At 41.9% G+C, this 26,351-nt stretch overlaps 1 protein-coding gene across 12 annotated transcripts in view; it reads right to left on the bottom strand.

Moving 5' to 3' along the window:
- The window catches only part of FAM13C (family with sequence similarity 13 member C), a 134,152-nt gene that overhangs the window by 49,494 nt on the left and 58,307 nt on the right, over positions 1-26,351 (bottom strand). For 10 of the 12 annotated variants that reach the window (XR_012326639.1, XR_012326640.1, XM_073793577.1 and 7 more), the window contains 3 exons: positions 23,101-23,219; positions 6,463-6,543; positions 5,164-5,221 (listed from right to left, as the gene is read on the bottom strand). Coding sequence is in view for 10 of the 12 variants with exons in the window: in XM_073793577.1 (XP_073649678.1) it covers positions 5,164-5,221; positions 6,463-6,543; positions 23,101-23,219 (258 nt within the window). In the remaining 2 variants the exon portion in view is untranslated. The remainder of the gene's footprint in view (positions 1-5,163; positions 5,222-6,462; positions 6,544-23,100; positions 23,220-26,351) is intronic. The other 2 variants (XM_019935878.3, XM_019935879.3) reach the window with 1 other exon arrangement.

Raw genomic sequence — 26,351 nt, 5'->3', positions numbered from 1 at the left:
AGATGGCCCCAAGATTCCTGTACCCTGGTTACTCAATCAAACATGAATTTAGATGCTGCTAAGAAGAGATTTTGCAGATATAATTAAAGTCCTAACTCAGGTGACCAAGGATACAGAGATTGCTTGGATGGGCCTGACCCAATCAGGTGAGCCTTTTAAAAGCAGAGTGTTTCTTCCAGCTGGCAGAATACAACATCACAGAGATTTGGAGCACAGAAGGATTTGGTGCTGCTGGCTCAAAGGTGAAGGGGCCCAGGTGAGAGGGAACGCAGGCAGTGTCTAGAAGCTGAGAGCTATCCCCCAGATGCTGACCAACAAGGAAATGGGGTCTACAGTCCTACAACCTCAAGGAAGTAATTCAGGCAATGACCTGAATGAGCTTGGACATGGACTCTTCTCTGGAACCTACAGATAAGAGTCTATCACAGCCAATGCCTTGTTTTCATTTTTGTGAGACCTTGAGCAGAGAATCCAATGGAGTCTACTCAAATTTATGACCTACACAACTGTGAGCTAATAAATGGATGTTTGAAGCTGTTAAGCTTTTGGGAATTTGTTCCACGGTAATAGAAAACTAATATACACTGGAATTACTAGCTGTAAGAACAGTGTGTCCCTAGAGAGCGTTGGTCAACCCAAAGATAAGGTCAATATAGGAAAGCAGAGTCAAAATGGAAAGAGACGGCATCTACATGACGAGTCTTTAATCCCTGGAACTAGCCATTTGTGAAGCCTATCCTGATCCTAAAGTTTCAGGCGTTTGAATCAATAAAATCCTGTTATTTATGAAAGCCAGCTTGAATTGACTTTCAGTCACAAGGAAAAAAACCCAGATACCGGAAAAAAAATTATCAGTCAATTCTGATCTAAGGCCCAACCCTATAGACTGGGTTTGCATTTCAATAGAAAAAGACAGCTGCCTATTCCTACAGAAAGAAATACCATTCAGCCAACTCAGGAGTATCAAGGGCCTGAATAAGCCTCCTGCTAGACCATTTTCTCAAAATTAAAACAATTTTGAGGGAGAAACACATCTCAAACAAAACAGTAAGTACCATCTGGAGGTCTGCTATGGCTTGATGCCAAAACGTATCTATATGCTGAACTATGGATGGTAATAAAAAGACAATCAAATCCTTCACATGGAGACCCACACGTAGACATGTGCACATACACTCAAAAAGGGGCGCAATTTGCCTCATTCCATCCGTCATGGGAATCTATGACTAAATTCTACAAGGGCTGGGAAAATGAAGAAAAACAAAAAAAGGTGGAATCAGTGAGTGTGAAAACTGAAAGCAGTCCTAGAGTTAACCCAATTCAAAACCTGCCTCCATTTCACAAATGAAAAACTACAAGAAGTTGATGGGCTGCTTTATGACATGCAGTCTGGGAGTTGGAAAAAGGAGGAGGAGGACCCAATATGGCACGTTTTCTCAGGGAAGGGGAGACCCATTCATTTTCTTCATACATCTCTTATTTTACTTAAATGAAACTGAAGCCAGGAATGCGATCTACTAGGATGTGGAGAGGGAAAACGATATTTTTTCTCATTTTATCCTTCAAGCAACTTTTTGAACTACTGATTGCTTATTGATTACATGGACACAGGGAAATGACTAAAACCAAGGATCAAGGTGGATTAGACATTGACGATCTCAAGTCTAGAATATTTTCCAATCAGGATCTATGACACCCCAACAAATAATATCTTCTGATGTTTTACAGAGGCAGATATTTTCCAACCAGGATCCAGGGGACCCCAACAAATAAAATCTCCTGATGTTTTATAGAGGCAGAGTGTGAAAGTTCAGCTCAATGCCAGAATGGACACTTAATCAGGTTTTCAGAAACCAACTCCTACGGTATACACCAGAGACACCAAAACTCATGGAACGGAGAGGCAAGTCCTATCAGGAGAACCAAGGTCAAAAACTAGGAGCTGGAGACTGGCAGAAGAAAAGTGAGGCTGGCAGGAATCAGATCTATACTCACACCCAGTAGAAATAAGAAATGAGTTTTTCAGTTCACTGGGAAAGTACTGGGAACACACCCAGAGACAGATGCTCATAGGTAGCTATGTCACATCATGTATCACCTTACTACATACAGGAGAGCTCGGGTCAAGCACCAGCTCTGGGATCAAATACAGCTGAGCCCCATCTATCTGTGACAGAGCAAGTGGAATTAAGAAGTTTAAAAAGTAGATGTGAAATACGAGATGTGAAATTTGGAGAAAATATAAAGCACATATGTAACATCTTAAAATTGCTACAATCGACAATTACAACATTAGGGTCCATAGAAACATCTGGAAAGTATTTGCGGGCCATGCTTCTTACAATGCTCAAGAAACTGCTTTTTTACTTTAGACTTGCAAGTTGGAATGGAAGGAAGAGAGCAGATATGGAACTAGTGGGTTCTTTTTAAAGAACTAGAAGGCTGTGTGTTGGAGGCTGTGGTGTATAAATAAAAGGGACAGGGGCTTCCCTGGTGGCGCAGGGGTTTAGAATCCACCTGCCAATGCAGGGAACAAGGGTTCGAGCCCTGGTCTGGGAGGATCCCACAGGCCGTGGAGCAATTAAGCCCGTGGGCCACAACTACTGAGCCCATGCACCGCAACTGCTGAGCCCACGTGCCTGGAACTCGTGCTCCACAACAAGAGAAGCCCGCACACCACAACAGAGTAGCCCCCCCAACCCCATCGCAACTAGAGAAAGGCCGCGCGCAGCAACGAAAACCTAACGCAGCCAAAAATAAATAAATAAATAAAAATTAAATAAATAAATAAAAGGGGCAAAGAGCAATGAAGATAGGTAACATAACAAAAAATTCTACCTTACATATCCACTTGGAGATGGAAGGAATACTCCTATAAAAAAATCAGCTGTACAGAGAGACTGAAAGAGAGTTCATTTTTAAAAAGTACAATTAGTAGCAACTGATCATGAGTCAAAAACTAGAAACAACCATACAATGGGTTACAGCAAGGAGAGTGAAAGCTAAAACTACGTGCCAAACATGTATGAATCTCATAAACATTAATACTGAGTAAATGAAACCAGACACAAAAGAGTACATACAGCCCATTTATAAGAAATTCAAAAAGAGACAAAACAAATCTACTTAAGTCCAAAGAACAGTTATCCTTATAGGGGAAGAGTGACCGGAAGGAATTAAATAAGGGTGCCTGGATGCTAACAATGTTGTGTTTCTTGATGCTGGCTACACACTTTGTGAGAATTCATCCAGTCATACACTTATGATATGTGCACTTTTCTATATGTATTTTCTATTTGCATTAAAATATTAAGGTAGTGTTTCCCACCTTTATTCCATAGGAGTCTGTTGCCTAAAGCAATGTTATTATGGGGTTATTCCATGAAAGAGTTTGGTGTTCTCTTAAGTTTGCGAAATGCTAGGCAAGACCGAGTTTAATTATGTTTCCACTCTATACGACGTCTCCATCAATGAGTCTGAATGAGTCAACCATGGCCTTGGACCATGAGCTGGACCATGAGTCAACCATGGCCATGGCCTTGGACCGTGAGCTGCCCCTGTTCAAGCTTTCCTAAGGTTTCCTCCAGCCCCCAAATCTTAGCCACAACGTGATCTGCACATCTGATTTATCCCGATTGGAACAATTCCACTTGAGCACATACTGTTATCAACCAGTCCGGATGAGCATCACCAGTTTTTCATGGAAGAGCGCATACTTACAATATGCTGCTGACTGCTCTTTCAGAGACCTGTCTCCAATCAGCACTCCTGCACCCATGCAATCCCAGAGCAGTGAACTAGCACATTTCATGTAATTTGCAAGTACAATAGCATGAAGGAATACAGAAAAGCAGATTTTCAAAGAGAGCGTTATGCAACTGTAATTTGAGAATGCTCAAGTCATCTTCACATTCTCACGGGGTTGCAGCTCACACATCAGAGTTTCTCCCAAATACTCGAAACCTATCACTACTTGACTCTTACAATCACCTCATTTTTCTAGTCACTTATGTCAAAACAAGTCAGTGCTTCTTTACAACCAGCATTTTGCTTATTCCCAGTGGGGCAAACAGCTGTGCTCACGGATTCAGGCTCTTGCCTTTTTTCTCTCAAACCTTTTTTCACTCTTTTTACCACAGGCAAGATTGTGGAATCTGAAGGCTGTCTCCAATGCACAAAGGAATAACAAGCAGGGTTCTGGGTTGTTATCTTTAGGACATTTCCCACAACTTCAGTAACTTATTTAACTGGGTTTAATTAGGCACCTGGTTTACCTTTGGCTACTCATTTATGCCAAGTTCTACAGTAAAAAAGAAAAAGGAAAATCACCTAAGTTCAATTAGCTGTCATATTTTTGGAGGCGGAGGAGAGATGGCATCAAATGATGAAAAATTTGCCCGAAGCCCATCATTTCTCTTCCTGGCGTCTGAACGTCAAGTCTTTTCATTCTTTTTGTCATGATCTTATTAGTCAGACATACCACCCACTGCTCCTTAATTATACAATGAGGGCAAGAGAAATTAGAGTATTCCAAACCAGTGTCTTAAGCTAAGGCATTCACGACAACAGGGATCCTAATTACATTATACTGATTTCCAATGGGGGAATTAAATTATATATTTCAAAGAAAATCTAGAACAAGCTTATTAACGTTGTGATGTCCAGTTCAGTGGGAAACCATCTGCATTGGAAAATGTGGCTTCAATGTCTCAAAGCATACCAGAGGACCATTTTGCAAATACCAAACTATATCACACTCCATGGAAAAATGGTAAGCATGATCATATTTGAGACTGCAAAGGGCATTAGAAAAAGCAGGGGTTGGGAAGATAACATAAAACTAAGAGAAAATTTTACAAATGTAACTGTCACAGCCATGGTTATATAATCCTGAAGCAAAGTTGAAAGAAGTGTAATGAAATGACTGCTGGACTTGGTTTACTTCCAAGACATAATGAGCAGTCTTGCAAATTATATTTTAAATGTATTTGCTCCAGAGCAAGGAGAAACACGTTTCCAAAGAAGTGCAAGGAAAACACATTTACTTAAGAGCAAAAACATTTAAGGTTTTAATCAGAATAAATTCCTAGTACTAGGAAAAAGAATAATAAATTTCACGATTGGCTAATTCATGTTCATACAACCAGCAATGACTGCACCTACCTCATTGAGGTCCTGCCGAGTTTCATCCTTTGGCCACACGGCCGCCCTCTGGTCTATTCTATAAAACACAAAGAAAAAGTATTTCCATTTAAAAGAAACCTTTCAACAATGTACATATGAAGTTGGCAGCTACAGATCTGACCACACCCCTGTTAAAAACCCTCAGTGGTGTCCCACTGCCCGAAGAGCAAAATCCAGACTCCTTATAACGGTCTGCAACACATTACAGTGTCTGAACTCTGCCAGTCTTCCTGTCCCACCTCCTATCACTCTCACCCTTGTCCTCTACCCTCCAGCCTCTCTGGCCTTCAGTTTCTTGAACACACAGTGCTGGCTCCGTGTTCAAATCTTCACACTTGCTTTTCCCCCCGGTTTTCACAAAGCTGACTCTGCCCAGCACAGGGCATCAGCTCAGCTCCTATGTCACCTCCCAACGAGTCCTTCCGGATCTCTCTAATCAATCTATCCCTCCCCTTCACTCTCTATTGCACTGTATTTAGATTTTCTCCTTAGCGCTGTCACTACCTAAAGTTATGATGTTTATTTGCATTTCCATGCTAAAATGTAAGCTCCAAGAAATCAGTTATTCTGTCCATCTTCTACACTGCTGAATCCTCAGTACCCAGTGCAAAGTCAGTATTTTTATGACCAAATGTGATCTGATACAGTTCTTACAGAAAGATACCATTTGTGCACTGAAGATAGCTTTTGGAAATTTCATTCTATCACTTACCTAACAAAATAAAAGTTACAGCAATTCCTGGGTAACACGGTAAAGCTAGGTTTTGCCATTTCATAGCTTGCAACAGAAGAAAAAGGTCTTAAAGGCAAATCTACTCTGAATAAATTTTTTTAGGTTAAAAACAAAAAAACAAAACTCCACTACTGGCAGATGCTAAGCTCTAAATCATGATTCATCAAATGCTATGGTCCAATGGCATCTACCACATAACATTCAAGTTTTTCTGCAGCGGTTTGCATGCTATTATATAATAAATATATTAAGTTATAATTATTCTTTTTAAAAGGCCTGCTCTCTTAAGGAATAAAAGCTTTAGTCAGTATTAAGTCATTTATAAAAAGATTTATTTGGGGATATAATTATTTACAGTTATTATCCTGCTTTGGTTTGAGTCCTGAAAAAAGTGTATGTGTCCTCTGAATGGTCATCAAGATGAATGATTTCTGAAAGTAACGATGCACATTGAGAAATGCCATGAGCCTAACTTCTTCAAAGTATTCTTAAGAATGAAAAGTTCCTTCAGTCCATGAGTACTGCTAACTGTGCAAACAACTTACTTCCAATGAGAAACTGAGGAGATGTTAAAACAGAATTGGACGGTCACACCGATGTTGACCACGTCTGCACAAACGTCCCTCCTGGGTGAGAGAGAAGACTAAGGGTCCCAACCACGAGCCCACGGAGAGATGGTCCCAGTGAGAAAGTTAGTTAGGGGAAGAAAGCGCTGGCACACCCACCCTCTGCCCATGAGTTCGCTGGGCCACAAACAGTGACTCCAGGGCTTCAGAAAATACCAAGTAGCTCTTTCCTGCAAAATGGGAGAGACCCTCTCATGGAGAGGGGGTAACTGACGTATCCAGTAACATCTAAAGTTCTGAATGGCTCATAATTTCCCTGTAACCTAAAGTGGTTCTCAAATTGTGTTTTTATAGAGTTAGAGTAGCCCCAGAAAAATGAAAGAACTGTGTTCTCTAATGGAAAGAATATTTACCACTTTACAGTTTTCAACCGTAAATTTCTACAGGGCTCTGATGTCAGCAAATGGTAAAACAAACAGATGGTAGCAAACATTAATGAAGAAAGCAGAAATAAGACTTTGTTTAAAATATATAGTACATATTATTGCAATGCAGAGAACAGCTACATGTAACACACTCACGTGATCTTCAATGACAACTACTTGTCATCTCCAGATAAATCTCCAGATCAACTGTAAGAACTGCTCGGGGCTTTGTGACCACCTAGAGGGGTGGGACAGGGAGAGCGGGAGGACAGGAGACGCAAGAGGGAAGAGATATGGGGGTATATGTATATGTATAGCTGGTTCACTTTGTTATAAAGCAGAAACTAATACACCATTGTAAAGCAATTATACCCCAATAAAGATGTAAAAAAAAAAAAAGAACTGTGGTCTAAGCATCAAAGATGCTTTAATGTAATAGCCATCGGAATGTCTCCTATGTGACTGGTACAGTGCTGGGGAAATAAGAATCAATGAGCAGGCTCTAGACCTTTAGGCAACTTACAGTCTAGTGGATCCTGAAGCAGAGAACAAAACTAATTAAAACCCAGTCTTGAGGTTCTTTCCATAAATCAAGGAATGAGCACACAGGAGCTGCTATTAGAATGGTGGAGAGGGGCTGGGGAAGTAGAGACAGACGAAAGAGACATTTTCAAGGAGAAAAACAACAAGAGGTGTTGGGTGTGAATTGAAAGTATGGAATGAAAGAGATGGTGTAATGAAAACTAATCCAAAGTTTTGAGCCTGTGTGACAGGAAAGATGATAGATGATGGTTTTTCCAGTGGAGAAAGAAAAATAGGTCATTTGGAAGGGGAGAGCAGGCAGCTGTCATGAGTTGTGATTTAGACATTTGAAGCTTGAACTGAGGATAAAACAGGGAAGTGAAAATACCTGAGCCGGGCTCACGGTAGCATGGGGCACTCGACAGTGTGTTCCAGAGAGTGAGGGCAGAGATAACAACAGTGACTCACAGTGGTCACAGGTTCTCCATCAGTTTTTCACTTGCTGTGTGGCCAGAGCCTAGCACAGTGCTTGGCACATGTCACGTGCTCTCTACATGCCTTTCAGATGGATGAAAAGATGAAGAAACAGAAGGACCCAGACCCAAGAATGACTTCTTGATCTACCACTTACTAGGTGTGTGTACCCACTGGCAAGATATTAACCTCTCTCAGCCTCAGTTTCCTCATCTGTCAAGTGAAGATAACATCAGCTACCGCACAGGATAATTCAGGATGTGAAGGACAGTTCATGAAAAATGTTTATGACTACTGTTGGCTGTATTAAAAATAACACATGGGGCTTCCCTGGTGGTGCAGTGGTTGAGAATCTGCCTGCCGATGCAGGGGACATGGGTTTGAGCCCTGGTCTGGGAAGATCCCACATGCCACGGAGCAACTAGGCCCATGAGCCACAACTACTGAGCCTGCGCGTCTGGAGCCTGTGCTCTGCAACAAGAGAGGCCACGACAGTGAGAGGCCCACGCACCACGATGAAGAGTGGCCCCCACTTGCTGCAACTAGAGAAAGTCCTCGCACAGAAACGAAGGCCCAACACAGCCATAAATAAATAAAATTTAAAAAAAAAAAACAAAAAAAATAAATAACACATGGATTCTATAATCAAATGTAAAAAATACCATAATAGAATTATAAATGATAATTAATGGTATATTTAATTGTAATAATTGAAGGCTTGTGAATAAGCAGGAAGAAATAAAAAGCTGAGTCATCCTTACTCAGGACCACTGGGCAGGTTTCTGAAATTGGCCAATTAGGGGACAGAAGAAAAAAGGGCCGTGAAGAAAATACAGATGCATCGCTAAGGAGATAAGAAGGCAACCAGAACAGCACTTTGAATAGTGAAGAGAAAGATGTTATAAGAAAAAAGAGTGTCAAGAAGAGCCTAACAGAAATATACTCAGCCATTAAAAAGAATGAAATAATGCCATTTGCAGCATTATGGATGGACCTAGAGATTATCATACTAAGTGAAGTAAGCCAGATAAAGACAAATATCATATGATATCACTTATATGTGGAACCTAAAATATGACACAAATGAACTTATCTACGAAACAGAAACAGACTCACAGACATAGAGAACAGACTTGTGGTTGCCAAGGGGGAGGTGGTGGGGGGAGGGAAGGGTTGGGAGTTTGGGATTAGCAGATGCAAACTATTATATATAGGATGGATAAACAACAAGGTCCTACTGCATAGCACAGGGAACTATATTCAGTATCCTGTGATAAACCATAATGGAAAAAAATACGAAAAAGAATGTATGTTTAACTGAGTCACTTTGCTGTACAGCAGAAATTAATTACAACACTGTAAATCAACTATACTTCAGCAGGACAGGAATAAAGACACAGACATAGAGAATGGACTTGAGGACACGGGGAGGGGGAAGGGTAAACTGGGACAAAGTGAAAGAGTGGCATGGACATATATACACTACCAAACGTAAAACAGATAGCTAGTGGGAAGCAGCCGCATAGCACAGGGAGATCAGCTCGGTGCTTTGTGACCACCTAGAGGGGTGGGATGGGCAGGGTGTAAGGGAGACCCAAGAGGGAGGGGAGATGGGATTATAAATATACGTACAGCTGATTCACTTTGTTATACAGCAGAAACTAACACACCATTGTGAAGCAGTTATACTCCAATAAAGATGTTAAAAAAAACCCCAGTATACTTCAATAAGACTTTTAAAAAAAAGAAGAGCCTAACAATTTCAGATAAATGCCAGGCACTTTACTTACATTATTTCATCTAATCCTCATGGTAACCACATGAGATTAGCATTATTAGGCCCATGTGACCTAATAGGAAACAGTTAAGGCAATTAAATAATTTTATCCATGAATAAACAAATATTTATTAAACAGCAACTTATGTCAAGTATGATTGCAGGTGCTGGGAATAAAGCAGGGAATAAAACAAGTCTCTGCCTCACTGTCATAGAAGCAGAGAGACCATAAAAAAACAAACCTGGTGCACCAGATGCTAAATATTACAGAGGAAAAGAAAGCAAGGTAAGGAGAACAGGATGTGCAGGACGACTGCCCAAGCTCACGCTGCTAGAAAATTGCAGTCATCCGGAGATAATGAGAATGAAAGCAGAGAAATAGAAAGGTCACTGGATCAGAAAAGATAAAGGTCATGGCAGAAGAGGAAACAGAAACGGAAGTTTCTCACTAGAGAAGTTTAGCAGTGAAAAGAGGAGAACCGGAATAGGAGCTAGGTGTCTCAAATTCCCTTCTTCTTAAGATCTTTAAAGGTAGTGTTTGAACCATTTACAATCCTGCCAACTCCAATACGACCCTACTCTCTAGCCCATGCCCAGGAAGCAGGAAATTGCAGCCTGGACTCAGAGCTCTCAGCACTGATGCCTCCCATCACCACCACCCCCAACACCCCCATCACCACCACGCCATCACTGTCACTACAACCCCATCACTGTCACCACCATCACCATGACCATCACCACCAGCAACACCACCAATGCCACCATGACGGCCACCCACCATGACATAATTCAGAACAAAACACTTCTTAACAGAGGAACATAAAACATAATTGTGTGCTGATATTAAACGAGCTTTTTCCTGTACTCTGTGGCTGCAAAACTGTGGCTAGCCCATGGAAGTGCAACTTTTCTGAAACTTGTTGGTGTTCCCACGTTGCTGGAACCCCGAAGCCTGTGCTGAGCCAGCCTGTAGGCTCATCCTGCAGTGACCTTTCCTTGGGAGGTGGACTGGAATTTAAAACAGCAAAGTGAACAAAGCATTAAGATACTTTTCTTGGCCTACAGATAATGTCAAACCCCAGATGTGATCATCTGTGAAGAAGCAGTATTTTAGCATAGGATATTTGATTTATATCAACTTACTGTAATTAATTTAGCAGCTTAAAATGTTCCCTGTCTCAGTAAAAAGCTTCCCCACCTCTCCAATTGCTCATGGAAGATAGAGAGTTATCTGACACTCTCCTCTCTCTCAAGTCCAACAGCCAAGCCATTACCAAGTCCAATTTCTTATCCCAAATCACGTTTAGATCTGTCCTCTCTCCTCCCACCGCCACAACTTAGGCCAAGTCGCCATCATCTGTCTTCTGGGCTACCTTCCTGGTCTCTCTACTTCTCCTCTACCTTCTCCAAACCACTGCCCACACAGCAACCTTGTCGCTACCCTTCTGCACACTTAAAATACAGATCGAAATTCTTCCAGCATCCTGTGACATCCTGAAGGAGTTACATCTGTCCACTTCTTCAACCTCAACTCACGTCATTCTCCTCCTCCACGCTCCCTTCCGCCTCAGGCCTTCTACGTGCTGTCCCTGCGCCCATAACAACTCTTCCCTCTCCACTTTCTCTCCTAATTAACTCACGCATCCTCTAGACAGCAGGTACCAGACCAATCAGGCCTCCCTTTCATAGGACCTGCTGTATTCTGATCTTTCACATCTGCCGCGTAGCACGTGTCAGTCCCTAATTGCGTATTTGTCTAATTATCTGATTGTCTCTCATGATGGCAAAAGCTCTGTGGGGCAGGGATCACATGAGTCTTGCGCAACGTTTTCTCTCTAGAGCTAAGCCTGGCAGTTGGCACACAGTAGGCACTCACATGTTTGCTAAGAAAGGATTAGTCCCAGGGTCACGGGCTGCTGTCGGTATATTCCTGAATGTGTTTAATGATTAGGATAAGACTCAACACTCCCTCCTCCGCCTGTGGCAGGTAGCAGTACTGGCAGGATGGCATGACTCTCACTCCCACAAGCAGATGCGTTTCTTGCCTGAGGAGACCTGCTAAAGTTGAGCAAGTGGCTTTCCAACCCACGTTTAGAAAATCTGGGCAGCAAGTAAAAGCAGAGCATCCAACACACTCTTCAGAGTCCTTCATAAAGAACCAGAGCCTGAAAGCTGAACCGTGTCTACCATGGCTCACAGCCTAAGAGTTCAAGCTATTCCACTGCCTCGGATGAGCCTCTGTATTAGAAAACAACACAGGATACACTAATGTATACCCGGATGACCGCCTGCTGGCTGGACGACTGTTGCTTCCTGAAACTCTTTTGAAAACAAAAGGTATATCCCAAGAGGACAACCCTCTGAGCACAATATTCATTATATACAAACAATTGCTCTATATGCAGACACAGGCAAGATGCCAAGGAATTCCAGTAATATTATCACAAATGGTAACAGCCCTCGATACCGGCAAATACAAAGCCCCGTTCCCTGCAGAGTGTAGACTCTATTAAAGACATTCATTCTCTTACTGCTTTTTACCAAATTTCTACGCTAAACGACTGAGATCAAGTATTGGGCAGCCAACTCCAAAGAGAAAGAAACCAAGGCCCAGAGTTCAAAATGGCTTTCAAAGAGACGGCTGACAGAAAACAAAACTAGACGCTGAGAGCTGACTTTTCCATCCACGCAGCTCCTTGTCCAGACCAGTGAACTCTCAGAGGCGGACAAGGGTGTTGGGGCTGGAGGTGGAATGCTGACCCCCAGGAATAGGCCCCCCAGTAGCAGGGACCCAAGCTTGGCTCCCACCTCCCACTGCACTTCTCTGAAGACTAGAATCAACCAGTGTTATTAACAACAGATTCCTTATTATTCAGCCATAAAAAGGAACGAAACTGGGTCATCTGTAGAGACGTGGGTGGACCTAGAGACTGTCATACAGAGCGAAGGAAGTCAGAAAGAGAGAAACGGGGCTTCCCTGGTGGCGCAGTGGTTAAGAATCCGCCTGCCAATGCAGGGGACACGGGTTCAAGCCCTGGTCCAGGAAGATCCCACATGCCGCGGAGCAACTAAGCCCGTGCACTACAACTACTGAAGCACCGGCGCATAGAGCCCGTGCTCCGTGACAAGAGAAGCCACTGCAATGAGAAGCCCGCGCACTGCAATGAAGAGTAGCCCCTGCTCGCTGCAACTAGAGAAAGCCCGCGCACAGCAACGAAGACCCAACGCAGCCATAAATTAATTAATTTTTAAAAAAGAAAGAGAATACTAAATATTGTATATTAACCCATATATGTGGAATCTAGAAAAATGGTACAGATGATCTTATTTGCAAAGCGGAAATAGAGACACAGACGTAGAGAACAAACATAGGGACACCAAGGGGTAAAGGCGTGTGTGTGGGATGAACTGGGAGACTGGGAGTGACATATATACACTATTGATACTATGTATGAAATAGATAACTAATGAGAACCTACTGTATAGCACAGGGAACTCTACTCAGTGCTCTGTGGTGACCTAAATGGGAAGGAACTCCAAAGAAGAGGGGGTATGTGTATACGGATAGCTGATTCACTTTGCTGTACAGCAGAAACTAACACATTGTAAAGCAACTATACTCCAATAAAAATTAATTTAAAAAAACAAACAAAGATTCCTGGGCCCACACTCACTAGGTCAGGACTGGTAATGTGAAATTAACAAGTACTCCAGGGCATCCCCAACCGGAAAACATCATCCTCAAGGCCCAGGTGCAACCACATGGGAGAAGACCAACGGCTGAAGGGCGCAGGTGAGGGACTCCTGGGAGTACGGCAGTGACCTGGGTGTTTCCGGCCTGGCCTCCCAGGGGACACATTCCAGAAGAGGGAAAGGCTAAGTCCCTGGAGACGCTCTGAGCAACCTGAAACACAAGGCAGCCCAGCCACCCTGGAATAGGCAACCCTCCTTGGTGGGCTGGAACAGAGCCCAGAAACAGCCAGAACCACACTAATGCCTGGAGGATAACTGAGCAGTGAGTCAGGCCCACAATATCGGGACTGGGAGAGGTAAGAAGGTAGAGTTGGGACAGGATATTTAGGACAGGAGACCCAGCAGGAGCAGACGTCCCAATAATGCATTTTCATTAATAATGATGATAGCACCACCTGGTTTGCTGAGCAGGACACAAAGCTCTCTGCTTCCATCATCGCACTCTTCCACTCACTTAGTACAGAATGATCAGACACCTGCTCCTGGGGCAAGCAATGCTCAGCCCAGGGGGCAGAGTGATCTCAGCAGATGCTTCCGTTCCACGGAGAGCTCTGCGCACTCACATTATCCGCCTCAAGCACCTGCCGAGTCTCTTCATTTTTCTGCCTCAAGGTTTTTTCAAGGCAGAGCTCAATCCCTTAGCCTGAAAGGGTGGGAGAGTTAACCTCTGCTGGGGGCAATCCTTAGCCAGCGGAACACGGAGGAGAGCGTGTGGATAAACACTGTGACCCCCAACTTTCAGAGGGATACGTCTGAGGACTTTCTGAGAATCACAATGTAATACTGTTATGTAATTACTTTTTTCCCCACTAGATCATGAACATGCGCCCATGTAAGTAAAGACTCCCACAAAATGTGGTTTTAAATATCTATCACGCAGACTGGCATTTCTTAAGTGGGTGGTGGTATGCCCGCTAGGGAGCATTTAGGCAATTGAGGGTTATTTGTGATGGGCACAGACGTTGGGTTGCCCCTGACATGCATGGGGAAGCCCCACACAACAAAGAATCGTTCCACCCCTGCAGAACTTCCAAATGTCCTCTGGGAATGTGAGAGTCACAGGCACTTGCTCTCAGCACAATCTGAACTAGAAAACGAGGACGGCTAGTGGATGAAATAGAAGTATCTAGAGTACTCAAGTATGGAGAAGGGGATTGGACTGGACTGTCTCAAGTGTTTCACCCAGAGCCACCATCCTATGATCCCACCATATATAGGAATCCAGCCACGTGACTTTCTATCTAGTTCTCTCAGAGGTGTCAATTATCCATTATATTCCTATCTCCTTCCATGATCAGATAATTGAAAAATTTACATTCTAAATCTCAGCTGGGTTACCCACTTCAAATCCTACACCTAGACAGCTATTACCCTTAAGTACAAACCAAGGAAACTACAATGGATGTACTTAAAAATATTTTTCAACAATTGTTACTACAGAAATATCTACAGATATAAATCGTAGAACTAACCAAAATATCAAATAATTTGGAATTAGTTAAATCAATGATGGTATATCCATAGAATAGAACATTTCCAGCCATGAATATTTTAGAAAATTTTATGACGTTGAAAAATACAGTATTAAGTGGGACAAAAAAAGTTACACAGAAATATGTCTCTAAGATTTCACATATATGAAGCAAACTGATATATATATTTCATATATATACATATGTATAAATTACATCAAAAATGTTTTATCTAGCATTGATAAAGGAAAAAAATAGAGGGGGGTGGTGGGAGCTGTGTGTGTCATTATATAGGGGTGTGTGTGTGTGTGTGTGTGTGTGTGTGTGTGTGTGTGTGTGTGTGTGTGTGAGAGAGAGATAATACATCACAGAACCACTGCCTCATTGGGAAGATGAAGAGTAACCTGAAAAACAGCCCATGGCCTCAGGAACACGGCACACTTAAACAGCTATAGTCAAAGTTCTAAATTAGATTTAAGTTTAAACACACACTGTCTCCTATAATCATTATTGAAATTTCTCTCTTAAATCTATTCCAAATTAGGCCAAGAAGCTTTCCAAGATATTGAGATGTTAAGGACGAAGTTTTTCGTTCCATCTCCTAGAAATATCATTTCTAACACAGGGCTATAATGACACCGAAGTTTGTAAAACAAGTCTCTTATAGAAAATTGTATGTTAAAGTATTTGTTATAGAAAATCAAATTTGTTCACCTTAGTTACAAATGAACTCAGCAGCCTTGTGATAATTAAACCATTACTCTATTAGCTTCTGTATAAAGACTGTATCGTCAGAATGCATTCTAGTCTAGCTTTATACTCTGGGGCCTGCTTTAAATAGACAGTACTTCTAACAGATTCAAACCCTAATGAATCATGAAGTCCCTTTCACACACCATTCTTTTTTATGCCCACATTAAAACAATAGCAACGACATAAAAACATATACTGCAGTGGTAACAGAGGTTATATATGAGTGGTACAATTACAAGAAATTTTTATTTGCTTGGAATTTACTGTATTTTCCAATAAAACCATGTTTCACTTATTTTATTATTTTTTTTAATGAAAGAATGAGTTTCCCTTTTATCTTTATGCTAAACATTGTCCAGCGAACGAGCTAACATTTTATCAGGTGATCAAGGGCAGACTCCTTCAGAAAAAAAGAAAAGAAGAAGGAGAACAGGGCTTCGTTCCCAGAATAATCAAGGGTGGGCTCTTTTTCAATCAACAGTTTAAGGATTTGGTGTGGGACTTTTTTTGTGCTCTACAGCAGGGAGGATGAATTATTTTTATCTGTGACTGCAAGAGCTTGTATTATTAAGCTAAAGTCTTCCTGTGTCTAATCCTTTAAACATCCAGAGTGTGGAGCGTTTTCAGTGTTAGAGCCAGAGGGGGCTTTAGAAATCATCTGACCCAAACTTGTGTTTGGGGAGGGGACTTAGGGATTTCAGTGACGTGACCAAGGTCACCTGATAGACATGAGGTAAGACCCTGCATTTCTTTTTTTTTTTTTTTGTAATTCATTTTATTGAAGTACAGTTGATTTACAAATGTTGTGTTAATTTCTCCTCTACAGCAAAGTGATTCAGTTATATATATGCATCCTTTTTCATATTCTTTTCCATTATGGTTTATCACAGGATATTGAATATAGTTCCCTGTGCTATACAGTAGGACCTTGTTGTTTAGCCATCCTGTATGTAATTGTTTGCATCTGCTAATCCCAAACTCCCAATCCATTCCTCCCCCCCACCAACCTCCCCTTTGGCAACCACAAGTCTGTTCTCTATGTCTGTGCGTCTGTTTCTGTTTCGTAGATAGGTTCATTTGTGTCATATTTTAGATTCCACATATACGTGGTATCATATGGTATTTAAGACCCTGCATTTCTTAAATTGAATGTTTTTTCCATTCCACCAGCTTGCTTCTGCACCCATGGGGGTGAAGGCAGGATGGGGGGACGAGAAGAGCCCTCACTGTACGGCTGTCTTCCTATGCAGTATAAGCAAAGAAAGCTATTTTTAGAACCCACTCATTGCCCAACTGCATACCAGGGACTCTCAAAATATTGTCAAGACAAACTCATGTTTTTATCTCTACTATACCCCTACCCCCCATTTAACAAATCCTAAAAGCACACTAACAAGAAGAACACGCTGACAGCACGCGGAGCTCCTGCTCTGGTACAGTCCAAGAAGGCAGATCTTAAGCTCTTTATTATTAAAACTCTCTGGCTGCTCATTCCCTTACTCATTCTTTCTCTTTTTAGCAGAGCCCATTTAGACTCTGCCTACTTCTCAAAAAACATTTGAACAAGAAACAAGCAGCTATTAAAACACACACAAGTTGTCTATCTCAAAAACAAAAGATGAAAGGATTTATCCCCCATGGAAAAGCTGCTGGCAACAAAAACTTCCTCTTTCCATAAAGCAACAAAGCTTTTTCTTTTATCTGGAATGTTACAAAAATAGTCAAAGCCATCAAAGGCCATTATCCTTGCTAATACCCCAATCTTCAACCCCCTCTAACTGGGGACTGACTTCCGGATGAAGAGGCTAATGAACTCTAATTCACAAATGTAACCACCAACTTAATTAGTAGCAACACATTGCTACAGGATAGCTCCTGTTTATACAGGCGAGGTCTTTAACGACACTCAAAGGCTTAATGCTGTCATAGATCTTAATACAGTATTTTAAACACAAGGGAGTTAATCACTCTCAAAAGTAAATTTACTTAGCTGGGTAAGAAATCCCCAACTTCATTGTATTCTCTTACATTCATAAATTCCCCTTTGTCATATCTGAGCCGTTTACAGAATTGGCACTGGCATTAGCCATAAAAATCAATCAAACTGAACTGACTGCTCTAAACAGACGGATGGTGCTTATCTTGGTTCTATTACAAGGGAACTGAGGGCTTAACCAAATCACAGCCTCACTGGGGGTCAAACTAGAAAATGAGAGGGTTGTATTTAATGATTACTAAGGCTTCATTCTGGCTCTAACTAAATGCAGTTCTATACTTTTCCGTGTTTTGAAAAGCTCCAGGTACGCGGCAGCATGCCAGAGAAGGGTAATATGCAGCCTCACCACTCAGATGCACTGAGAATCCAAATTAAAATGTAAACACATCCGGATATATATATATATGTATATGTATATGTATATGTATAGCTGATTCACTTTGCTATAAAGCAGAAACTAACACACCATTGTAAAGCAATTATACTCCAATAAATCTGTTTAAAAAAAAAATGTAAACACATCATCTTGTAGAAAGAGGCATTAAGGTATTATCAGCCATCACCTTATTAGGGCTTAGCTCCAGGCAGCTAGAGTCCTAAGGATGAGCAGTTGCTGGGAAGAAAAGGATGGAAGCAGGCATTTTAAATCAAATGCCTACAGGAGCCAGGCAAAAGCATAAATTAATAAAGAGTACTGGGTAGGAGCTGTGAAAAAATGGAGAGCTGCTTCTCAACTCCAGCTATCTGCTGCCTTGTAGGAATGTACATCCTGGGTTATCCCATTTTCAGATTTTTCAAAACAATGTAAAAAGCCATAAAGACTCTAATATTTAAACACTGAATCAAAATATTTTTACAACAGTCTACCAGTCAAATATACCTCCACACTAGATACACGTGCAGGACACTGAGTTTGAGATCTCTGATGTGGGGCACTATACTGCCAAGGAATATAATAGAAACATGAGGGGAGCTGGTAAATAGAAGGAAGGGTGCAAAGAAACAGAGCAGAGTGGGCTGCATCAGTATCTGAGGTTGGCTCTGTTGAGGGAATTCAGAAGAGCAAGCAAACTTGGAGGTAGGAAGAGATTAAGACAGTGAGTCTAAACCTTCTGGGGGATCATGGGTAGCATAGGAAATTCTGATAAATGCTTTAGAGACGTTTACCTGGAAAAATAAACATATGTAGTAGGCAGAATAATGTGGCCCACGAAGATGTCTATGTGCTCATTCCTTGTCCCCCTCCCCTTGGTACCTTACATGACAAAAGGGATTCTGCTGATGTGATGAAGCTAAGGACCTTGAGATGGAGAGATTATAGTAGGCTATCTGAGTGGACCCAATCTAATCAGTTGAATCCTTAAAATCAGAACAATTTTCCTGCCCTTGGTTGTAAGAAAAGAACAAACCTGACCCCATATTGAATCTGTTCCTTTAGCTCTATCCCTGTGCTCTGCTGGCTGTGCTTAGTCATGTTGGCTCTGCACTTTTGTAAAAATAAAAAAATGTTGCCCATAGCCTGAAATATTCATGGTAGCTCATTCTCAAGGCTCTGACCTTTAAAGGTTTAACACTTTTCCATTCATACAGAGATTAAAAGTTGCAGAACAGAGAATAACCTTTGTCTTGTTGGAGGTTCATGGGAACACTGTGACCAGACCTACGTGGACAGCTGCAAGAGCAAAGGATTCCGGCACCAAGAAGTGTACAGCAACCAGCCACATCTTCTCCCCTTTTAGTACAAAAGAAGCCTGAATTCTAACTCAAGGAAGATGGTCCTTTGGGACAAGAGTCCACCTTCTTCTCAGTCTGCTGGCTTTCCGAATAAAGTCACTCTTCCTTGCCCCAAAACCTCATTCTTGATTTACCGGCCTCTCATGAGACAAGCAGTAGGAGCCTGGACTCGGTAATGGTCAGAAGGAAACATATGGAAGAATGCTAAGAGAGATGCAACATTGCTAGCTTTGAAAATGGAGGAAAAGACCAAAAGGAAGCAATGTATGCAGCACTGGGAAACTGGAAAGACAAGGAAATATATCCATTCTCCCCTCGAACCTCCAGAAAGGAATGTAGGCCTGCTGACACCTTTATTTTACCCCAGAGAGACCCATGTTGGTCATCTATCCTACAGAAGTGTAAGATTATAAATTTGTGTTGTTTTAAGTCACAGGTTTGTGGTCATTTGTTACAGTAGCAACAGAAAACCAATATAGTATACAGACACCCAAACTTTGGAAAAAACATTCATAGACCTCCCTAAAGCGCATTTAGACACACAGATAAACGTCCCGTGCCCTAGGAAGAGCTCAACAACATGCTCTCTGAGCTGAAGGTATGAAACTATTTCTCTTTGGCTCGCATGAGAAGATCAATACCACCCCACGACACAAGCAGCTCCAAAACCTCACTTCTACAAGGATGGATTCATTCTCTGAACTACCCTTTTGAGTCCCACCCAAACCACATGTGACCCCTTGACAGCTCCTTGCTGTAGAAAGATCTTTCCTTCCTTTCTCAAAGTGCTCATTATGATAAGAACATGCTCCTCCCCAGCCCTCCTCCCCAGGAAGGTGGCATTTTATACCTGCTAAGATTTAGCCTGGCTTCTTCCCTCACTTTGAGCCAGACTTAGGTCTGGAGTGTTCTATTACAGTCCTCATGTCTCTATCGAGATCTTATTGGACACAATATGCCTGCACCTGGCCGTTTGCTGGTTTTAAAATGGAAGAGCAATGTTATCAGGAATGTGCGCTGCCTGACTCAAAGTCGCTTTTAGCCTCAGCTCTCATTTCACCAGTTCATCAAATTTCACAATCCCTGTAATATTTAGAGTTTTCTTTTTAAGTTGCATTAGAGTGATCCTAGGTGACGCCACCATGGCTGTGACAAAAAAAAACTCTGTAGTTTAAAGGTTACCATCCTGATCTAAATACTCAACCTAATATACCAGACGTAACGGCCTCACAACTCCCGATCTGCAACTTAACACCACACGCTGTGACTGTCAACTCTGGTGCACAGGCCATTCTGGAATGCTGCTAGCTCAGAAAGCTAGATCCTGTCAAAGTAGAACATGGAGGCTAGAAAGGAAAAAGAAGAAGAGAACAACAAGGTATTTGGGGTCCTATGGAGGTCTGCTAAAGTACAGAGGAAGACAGGCCAGATCTGTTTTGGAGGAGACAAGCCTGACTCAATGAGGAAGGCTGCCCAGTGACCATGTATTTGGTTCCTTCTCCTGACATGCAGAAGAGGTCTAGGAACAGCCTAAAATGTTACACAAACTTTTGTGTGTATGTGTATCTCTTTTTTTCTGAGGAAAAGTGCCGTAAATCTGAGAATCTGAATGAACTATAACTCCCCACCCCCAAGTGTAGGAGCTGCTGCTCTGTATGTTTCCTCATGAGGACTTTTCTAATTCGGTACACTTAGCTCTCCCTAGTCATATGTGAATGATCCCCAGAGCAGAATCCTGTTAAATTTCTGACTTGCCCTCTGATAACAGTAATATTACCACTTACCTTCTCCACTGCAGATGGGAAATAGAGTGGTTTTAAGTTTACCAAACATCGAGCGTCTTTGAGAAGGTAGATTGCTAATGTCATTTTCCCCTATCAGCCTCTGTGGAGTGTCCAGCCCAAAGGGCACCATACATTTCATATGCAAGCATGAAGGATTTCGTCTTGTTTCTTGTGTGTGTTTTTTTCTGTCTTTTTTATGATTTTGAAATATGCATGGGAATATAGCTGGCCTTATTCTTGCTGAGAGATGCAGTCACCAGTCTGGTGGGGGAGACAGGGTCACTGCCTAAATTGATTCTAATCAACCTAAAACAGCTTTGCTATAGTAAGGCCTCCAACAGGAAGGTGAGTGTCCCGATTAGCAGAGAAATGACAGGGCTGAGTCTTACCCGCTCTGAGGTCAAGTAAGAATAAACAGACAAGAGATGGCAACCAGCGAGGAGGTGAGAAAAGGTTTTGAAGAATCCAACTGGATAACGGATCACCTTACTTTTGGGGTCTCCATCAACCCTTTGGGGCTCTGATTCTAAATTTAGTACGTTGAATATTTTAAAGCACAGTTTCACTATATATAAAATAGATAACTAATTAGAACCTACTGTAGAGCACAGGGAATCTTCTCAATACTCTGTAATGTATATGGGAAAAGAAGCTAAAAAGGAGTGGATATATGTATACGTATAACTGGTTCACTTTGCTGTACAGCAGAAACTAACACAACATTGTAACTCAACGATACTCTGATAAAATTGTTTTAAAAAGCACAATTTCATAGCACAGCCAATCTTGTCTGTCGTCGTTGATTCATTTAGACTCTGCTGCCTTAGAAAAAATTTTGAAAAGTCATGCCCAGAAGCATAGCCCTCCCTTTCCACTGAGTGAGAGCTATGATTACACTGTACACAAGATCCTACAAAGACAGCTGACACAACTAGCAGTTGAATTCTTTCTTATCTTATTTCCAGAAGAGACTTTCCATAGACAGCTGCAAGGCCAGGCTCCCATCCGAATGCCATGCCAACCTTGCTTCGGACAGCCTCCCACCCACATCCTTGCCCTGACCCAGGGCCATCTCTAGCAGGTCCGGGAGACCAGAGGGGTCAGCCCCAGGGCCACTTCAAGGCTTAGAGACACCACCTGGATCAGCACAGGAGCCACGGCTGCTATGCTGTAATCAGACATTTGTAGGTTCAAATTCTGGCTCAGGGGGCTTCCCTGGTGGCGCAGTGGTTGAGAGTCTGCCTGCCGATGCAGGGGACGCGGGTTTGTGCCCCGGTCCGGGAAGATCCCACGTGCCGCGGAGCGGCTGGGCCCGTGAGCCATGGCCACTGAGCCTGCGCGTCTGGAGCCTGTGCTCCGCAACGGGAGAGGCCACAGCAGTGAGAGGCCCGCGTACCGCAAAAAAAAAAAAAAAAAAATTCTGGCTCAGCCTTTTTTACTTGTAGAATATCAGTCAAGTGCCTTGACGACCCAGCCTCAGGCTCCTTCTCCATAAAATGGGGCCAGGAGTACCCGCTTCGGGGAAGGGGTGAGGGCTAAATGACAGAATATGTGAAAAGCAATTGGCCTGACTTCTACACTGTCATCAGCAATTACCATTATCACAGAAGAAAACCCAGTCCTCTCTAGCGTGGAATGAAAGAGGACAAAATGAAATCAGCGTTTCTCTCTCTCAGGGCAGGAGAGTCTCCGCTCCTCTCTGAGCCTTAAGGCCGATTATCTTCAAACTGCAGGCAGAGAAAGTAGGTTATGTACATCTCTCTTAGACTCAATGATTCTCCCCCTTTAAGGAGCTTCTCTGACTTCAAGGGATGCCAGCGAAAGTCAGAAAGCCTTGCCTCTTGTGCAGGGGTAGCAAGCACAGGTGTTAGCGTTTCTGGGAAAGGAACCCAAGGCCCAGTGCAACTTCTGACAACAAAAGGCCCACCTTCGTTGAGCTCGCACGGTTTCTTGGCACCTGAAGGTGTGGTTTTGTGGACTCTCCTGAGCTGGCGTTCCTGTTCTCCCCCGACACTCTGACTGGCTGGGTACCACATGCTCTGTCTCCTGCAAGAAAAATAGGAAAAGTAGATGAACTGTCAGCAGCCATCAGTTCCACAGTGTCCTTCGGCGGGGTGTGGATCACAGGGCAGGGCAGCAGCCATGCAACACACACGCTACCAAGGGCTGTGGGGAAGGGGGCCCATGAGTGATCCGAAACTTAAAAAGCCTCTTTCTAACAGTCAGTTGCTGCAAGATTTCTGAACAAAGAAAAAATAATAACCTAAAATTTACAATTTATTTTTATATTAAAAATATGAGAGAAGAATATTTAATGAATAGATGTGCAAATACAATTTCTAGAATATTTATAGCATAAGCTCATTTTTGTACAAACATGTATGAATGTACACAAACACACACACACACACACAAATTGGCATCAAGTAAACCAAAATCTTAACAGTGACTAACACTTAAGATGCTATTTTTTTTTCTTTTGAGTACTCATCTATATTTTTTTATACAATAATCAATCATACATTATTCCTATAATACGAAAGAACTTTAAGTTAATCTGAAAACCAAGGAACAAGTCATTTTTATAAAATCCAAATCCCAAGTATGCTTGGTACTCTCTCCTCCCCTCCCCTCCCCCCCCCAAACACACGCGCACACACTCTCCTACACCTGTCATTGGCTACACTGAATCCAAAGAAATCCCTATGTTGGTCCCATTATCCCATGATAAATTCCACTCATTAAGTTACAAAAACTCCAGAAGCTAATTCTAGAGCGTATCATAAACACACCAAAGCTAAAATGAATCTGTATTCAATACAAGGACACACAAACCCAAAATGAAAGATTTTTGTATGTTCAGCAGTTGAACCACTACAGTATTTGAACAATGCCAAACCTCTGACAAATTTTCCGTAGGATAAAACAGCCCCTCTTTACCTGATAAATGAAATACTGAAACCAAATTCAGTGAGAAACTCAGAAAATCCAGATGGCTACTGTCAGGCAGTCAAAATATTCATGGGATACAGTGAACTTGGGTCTGACGGTGTAGTATATACTGTGGTGACAGTACAGACCAAGGTCCTCTCTTAGGGGTATGGGTTGAAGTCAGTACAAGTGCCAATATGTCAGGTGTCTCAACATGTCAGGAATCATTTTTCTAAAATATTGTACTAGAATAATTTGGTGAGGCTATCTGCCAAGTAGCCATCACAAGGTTCTAGAGCAAAATCACAGGAAAGCCTCCCTATTAGAGGGGTAAAACGGAAAGTGGGAGCAGAGCTGAGGAAAAGGAATGAATTACAACTACCAAGATCCTTTCTTTAATTTTTCTAAGCCTTCAGCTTCAGGCAAGAAGACACACCACGTGAAAGGGTTCCATTAGTATCCAATGCTTCCCTAGACACAGTAGTTGCTTGTGAAAAATTCTACAGCTATTCAAATACTGGCCAAGTTTCCCCAAACAATGGTTTTCAAGTGAGACAGCACTGCTTGCAAGTACACTAGGTATGTGACCTTAGGCAAATCACATCCATTATCTGGACCTCAGTTTCCTTGTCTGTAAAATGGAGATAATACTCCAAGCTCACAAGGCTGTTGAACAAGATGCTCTTTTACTACTTACCAACTGGAGGCACACAGTGGATGGGAGCGATTGATGATGATAATAGTCCTTCTACAAAAATTCCCTCAAAGCTCAGTATTCTGAAACTGGTGCTAAGGAAATCCTTGGAGACTTAACCCAAGTGAGTTCAGCAAAATCAAACTTGTTTTTGTGGTGGGATGCTTGTTTCAGGTTTCTATACTAATAATATTATTTTAAACATCGCATTCAGAAGCCACCCTACTTGTAGACCTAAAGAAACGGCCCTTCTCATTTCTAAACAATTTAAACCAGAAATTTCCATTCCTTTAAAACCTAACCCTTTTAAGAAAGAGTAGTTTTTTTTCCCCCAAAGACAGTGTTTTATCTAATCCTTTGAACCCACGGAGGTTGAGAAGGGTTACAGGCCACACACTGCTGGATTCCCATGGATTTTATAAACAAAAGCAAAAATAAATAAATGGCGATACGTCAAACTAAAAAGCTTTTGTACAGTAAAGAAAATGATCAACAAAATGAAAAGGCAGCCTACTGAAAAGGAAAAGATATTTGCAAATCATGTAGCCAACTAGGGGCTAATATCCAAAATATACAAAGAACTCACACAACTCAATAACAAAAAGAAATCTGATTAAGAAATGGGCAGAGGACCTGAATAGACATTTTTCCAAGGAAGACATACAGATGGCCAACAGACACAGGAAAAGATGCTCAATATCACTAATCATCAGGGAAACGCAAATCAAAACCGCAGTGACGTATCATCTCACACCTGCCAGAATGTCTTTTTGATAATAGCCAACAAATAAATGTTGGTGAGGATGTAGAGAAAAGAGGACCCTCACGCACTGTTGGTGGGAATGTAAATTGGTTCAGCCACTATGGAAAACAGTATGGAGTTTTCTCAAAAGATTAAAACTACCTTACGACCCAGTGATTCCACCTCTGGGTATTTATCCAGAGAAAATGAAAATAGTGATTTCAAAAGATACATGCACCCCTATGTTCACTGCAGCATTATTTACAATAGTCAAGATATGAAAGCAATCTAAGTGTCCATCGATAGAAGAAGGGATAAAAAGGATGGTACACACACACACACACACACACACACACACACACACAAACACACTGAATATTACCCAGTCGTAAGAAAAGAATGAAATCTTGTCATTTGCAGCAACATGGATGGACCTAGAGGGCATTACACTAAGTGAAATAAGTCAGACAGAGAAGGACAAATACTGTATGATTTCACTTACATACGGAATCTAAACAACAAAACAAATGAACAAGCAAAACAAAACAGAAACAGACACATGGATACAGAGAAAAGCACTGACGATCGCCAGAAGACAGGTGGGTGGGAGATCGTGCAATATCGGTGAAGGGGATTCAAGAGGTATAAACTTCCAGTTATAAGTCACAGGTAAGTTATGTACAACATAGGGAATATATTCAACAATATTGTGGCAACTCTGTACGGTGACAGATGGTTAGTAGACATATCATGGTGATCAATGTGTTATACATACAAATGTTGAACCACTATGTTGTACACCTGAAACTAA

Source organism: Tursiops truncatus, chromosome 16, assembly GCF_011762595.2.
Source record: "Tursiops truncatus isolate mTurTru1 chromosome 16, mTurTru1.mat.Y, whole genome shotgun sequence".
Taxonomy (NCBI): domain Eukaryota; kingdom Metazoa; phylum Chordata; class Mammalia; order Artiodactyla; family Delphinidae; genus Tursiops; species Tursiops truncatus.
The sequence above is the reverse complement of the archived record's forward strand: the minus strand, read 5'-3'. Positions and strand labels throughout refer to the sequence as shown.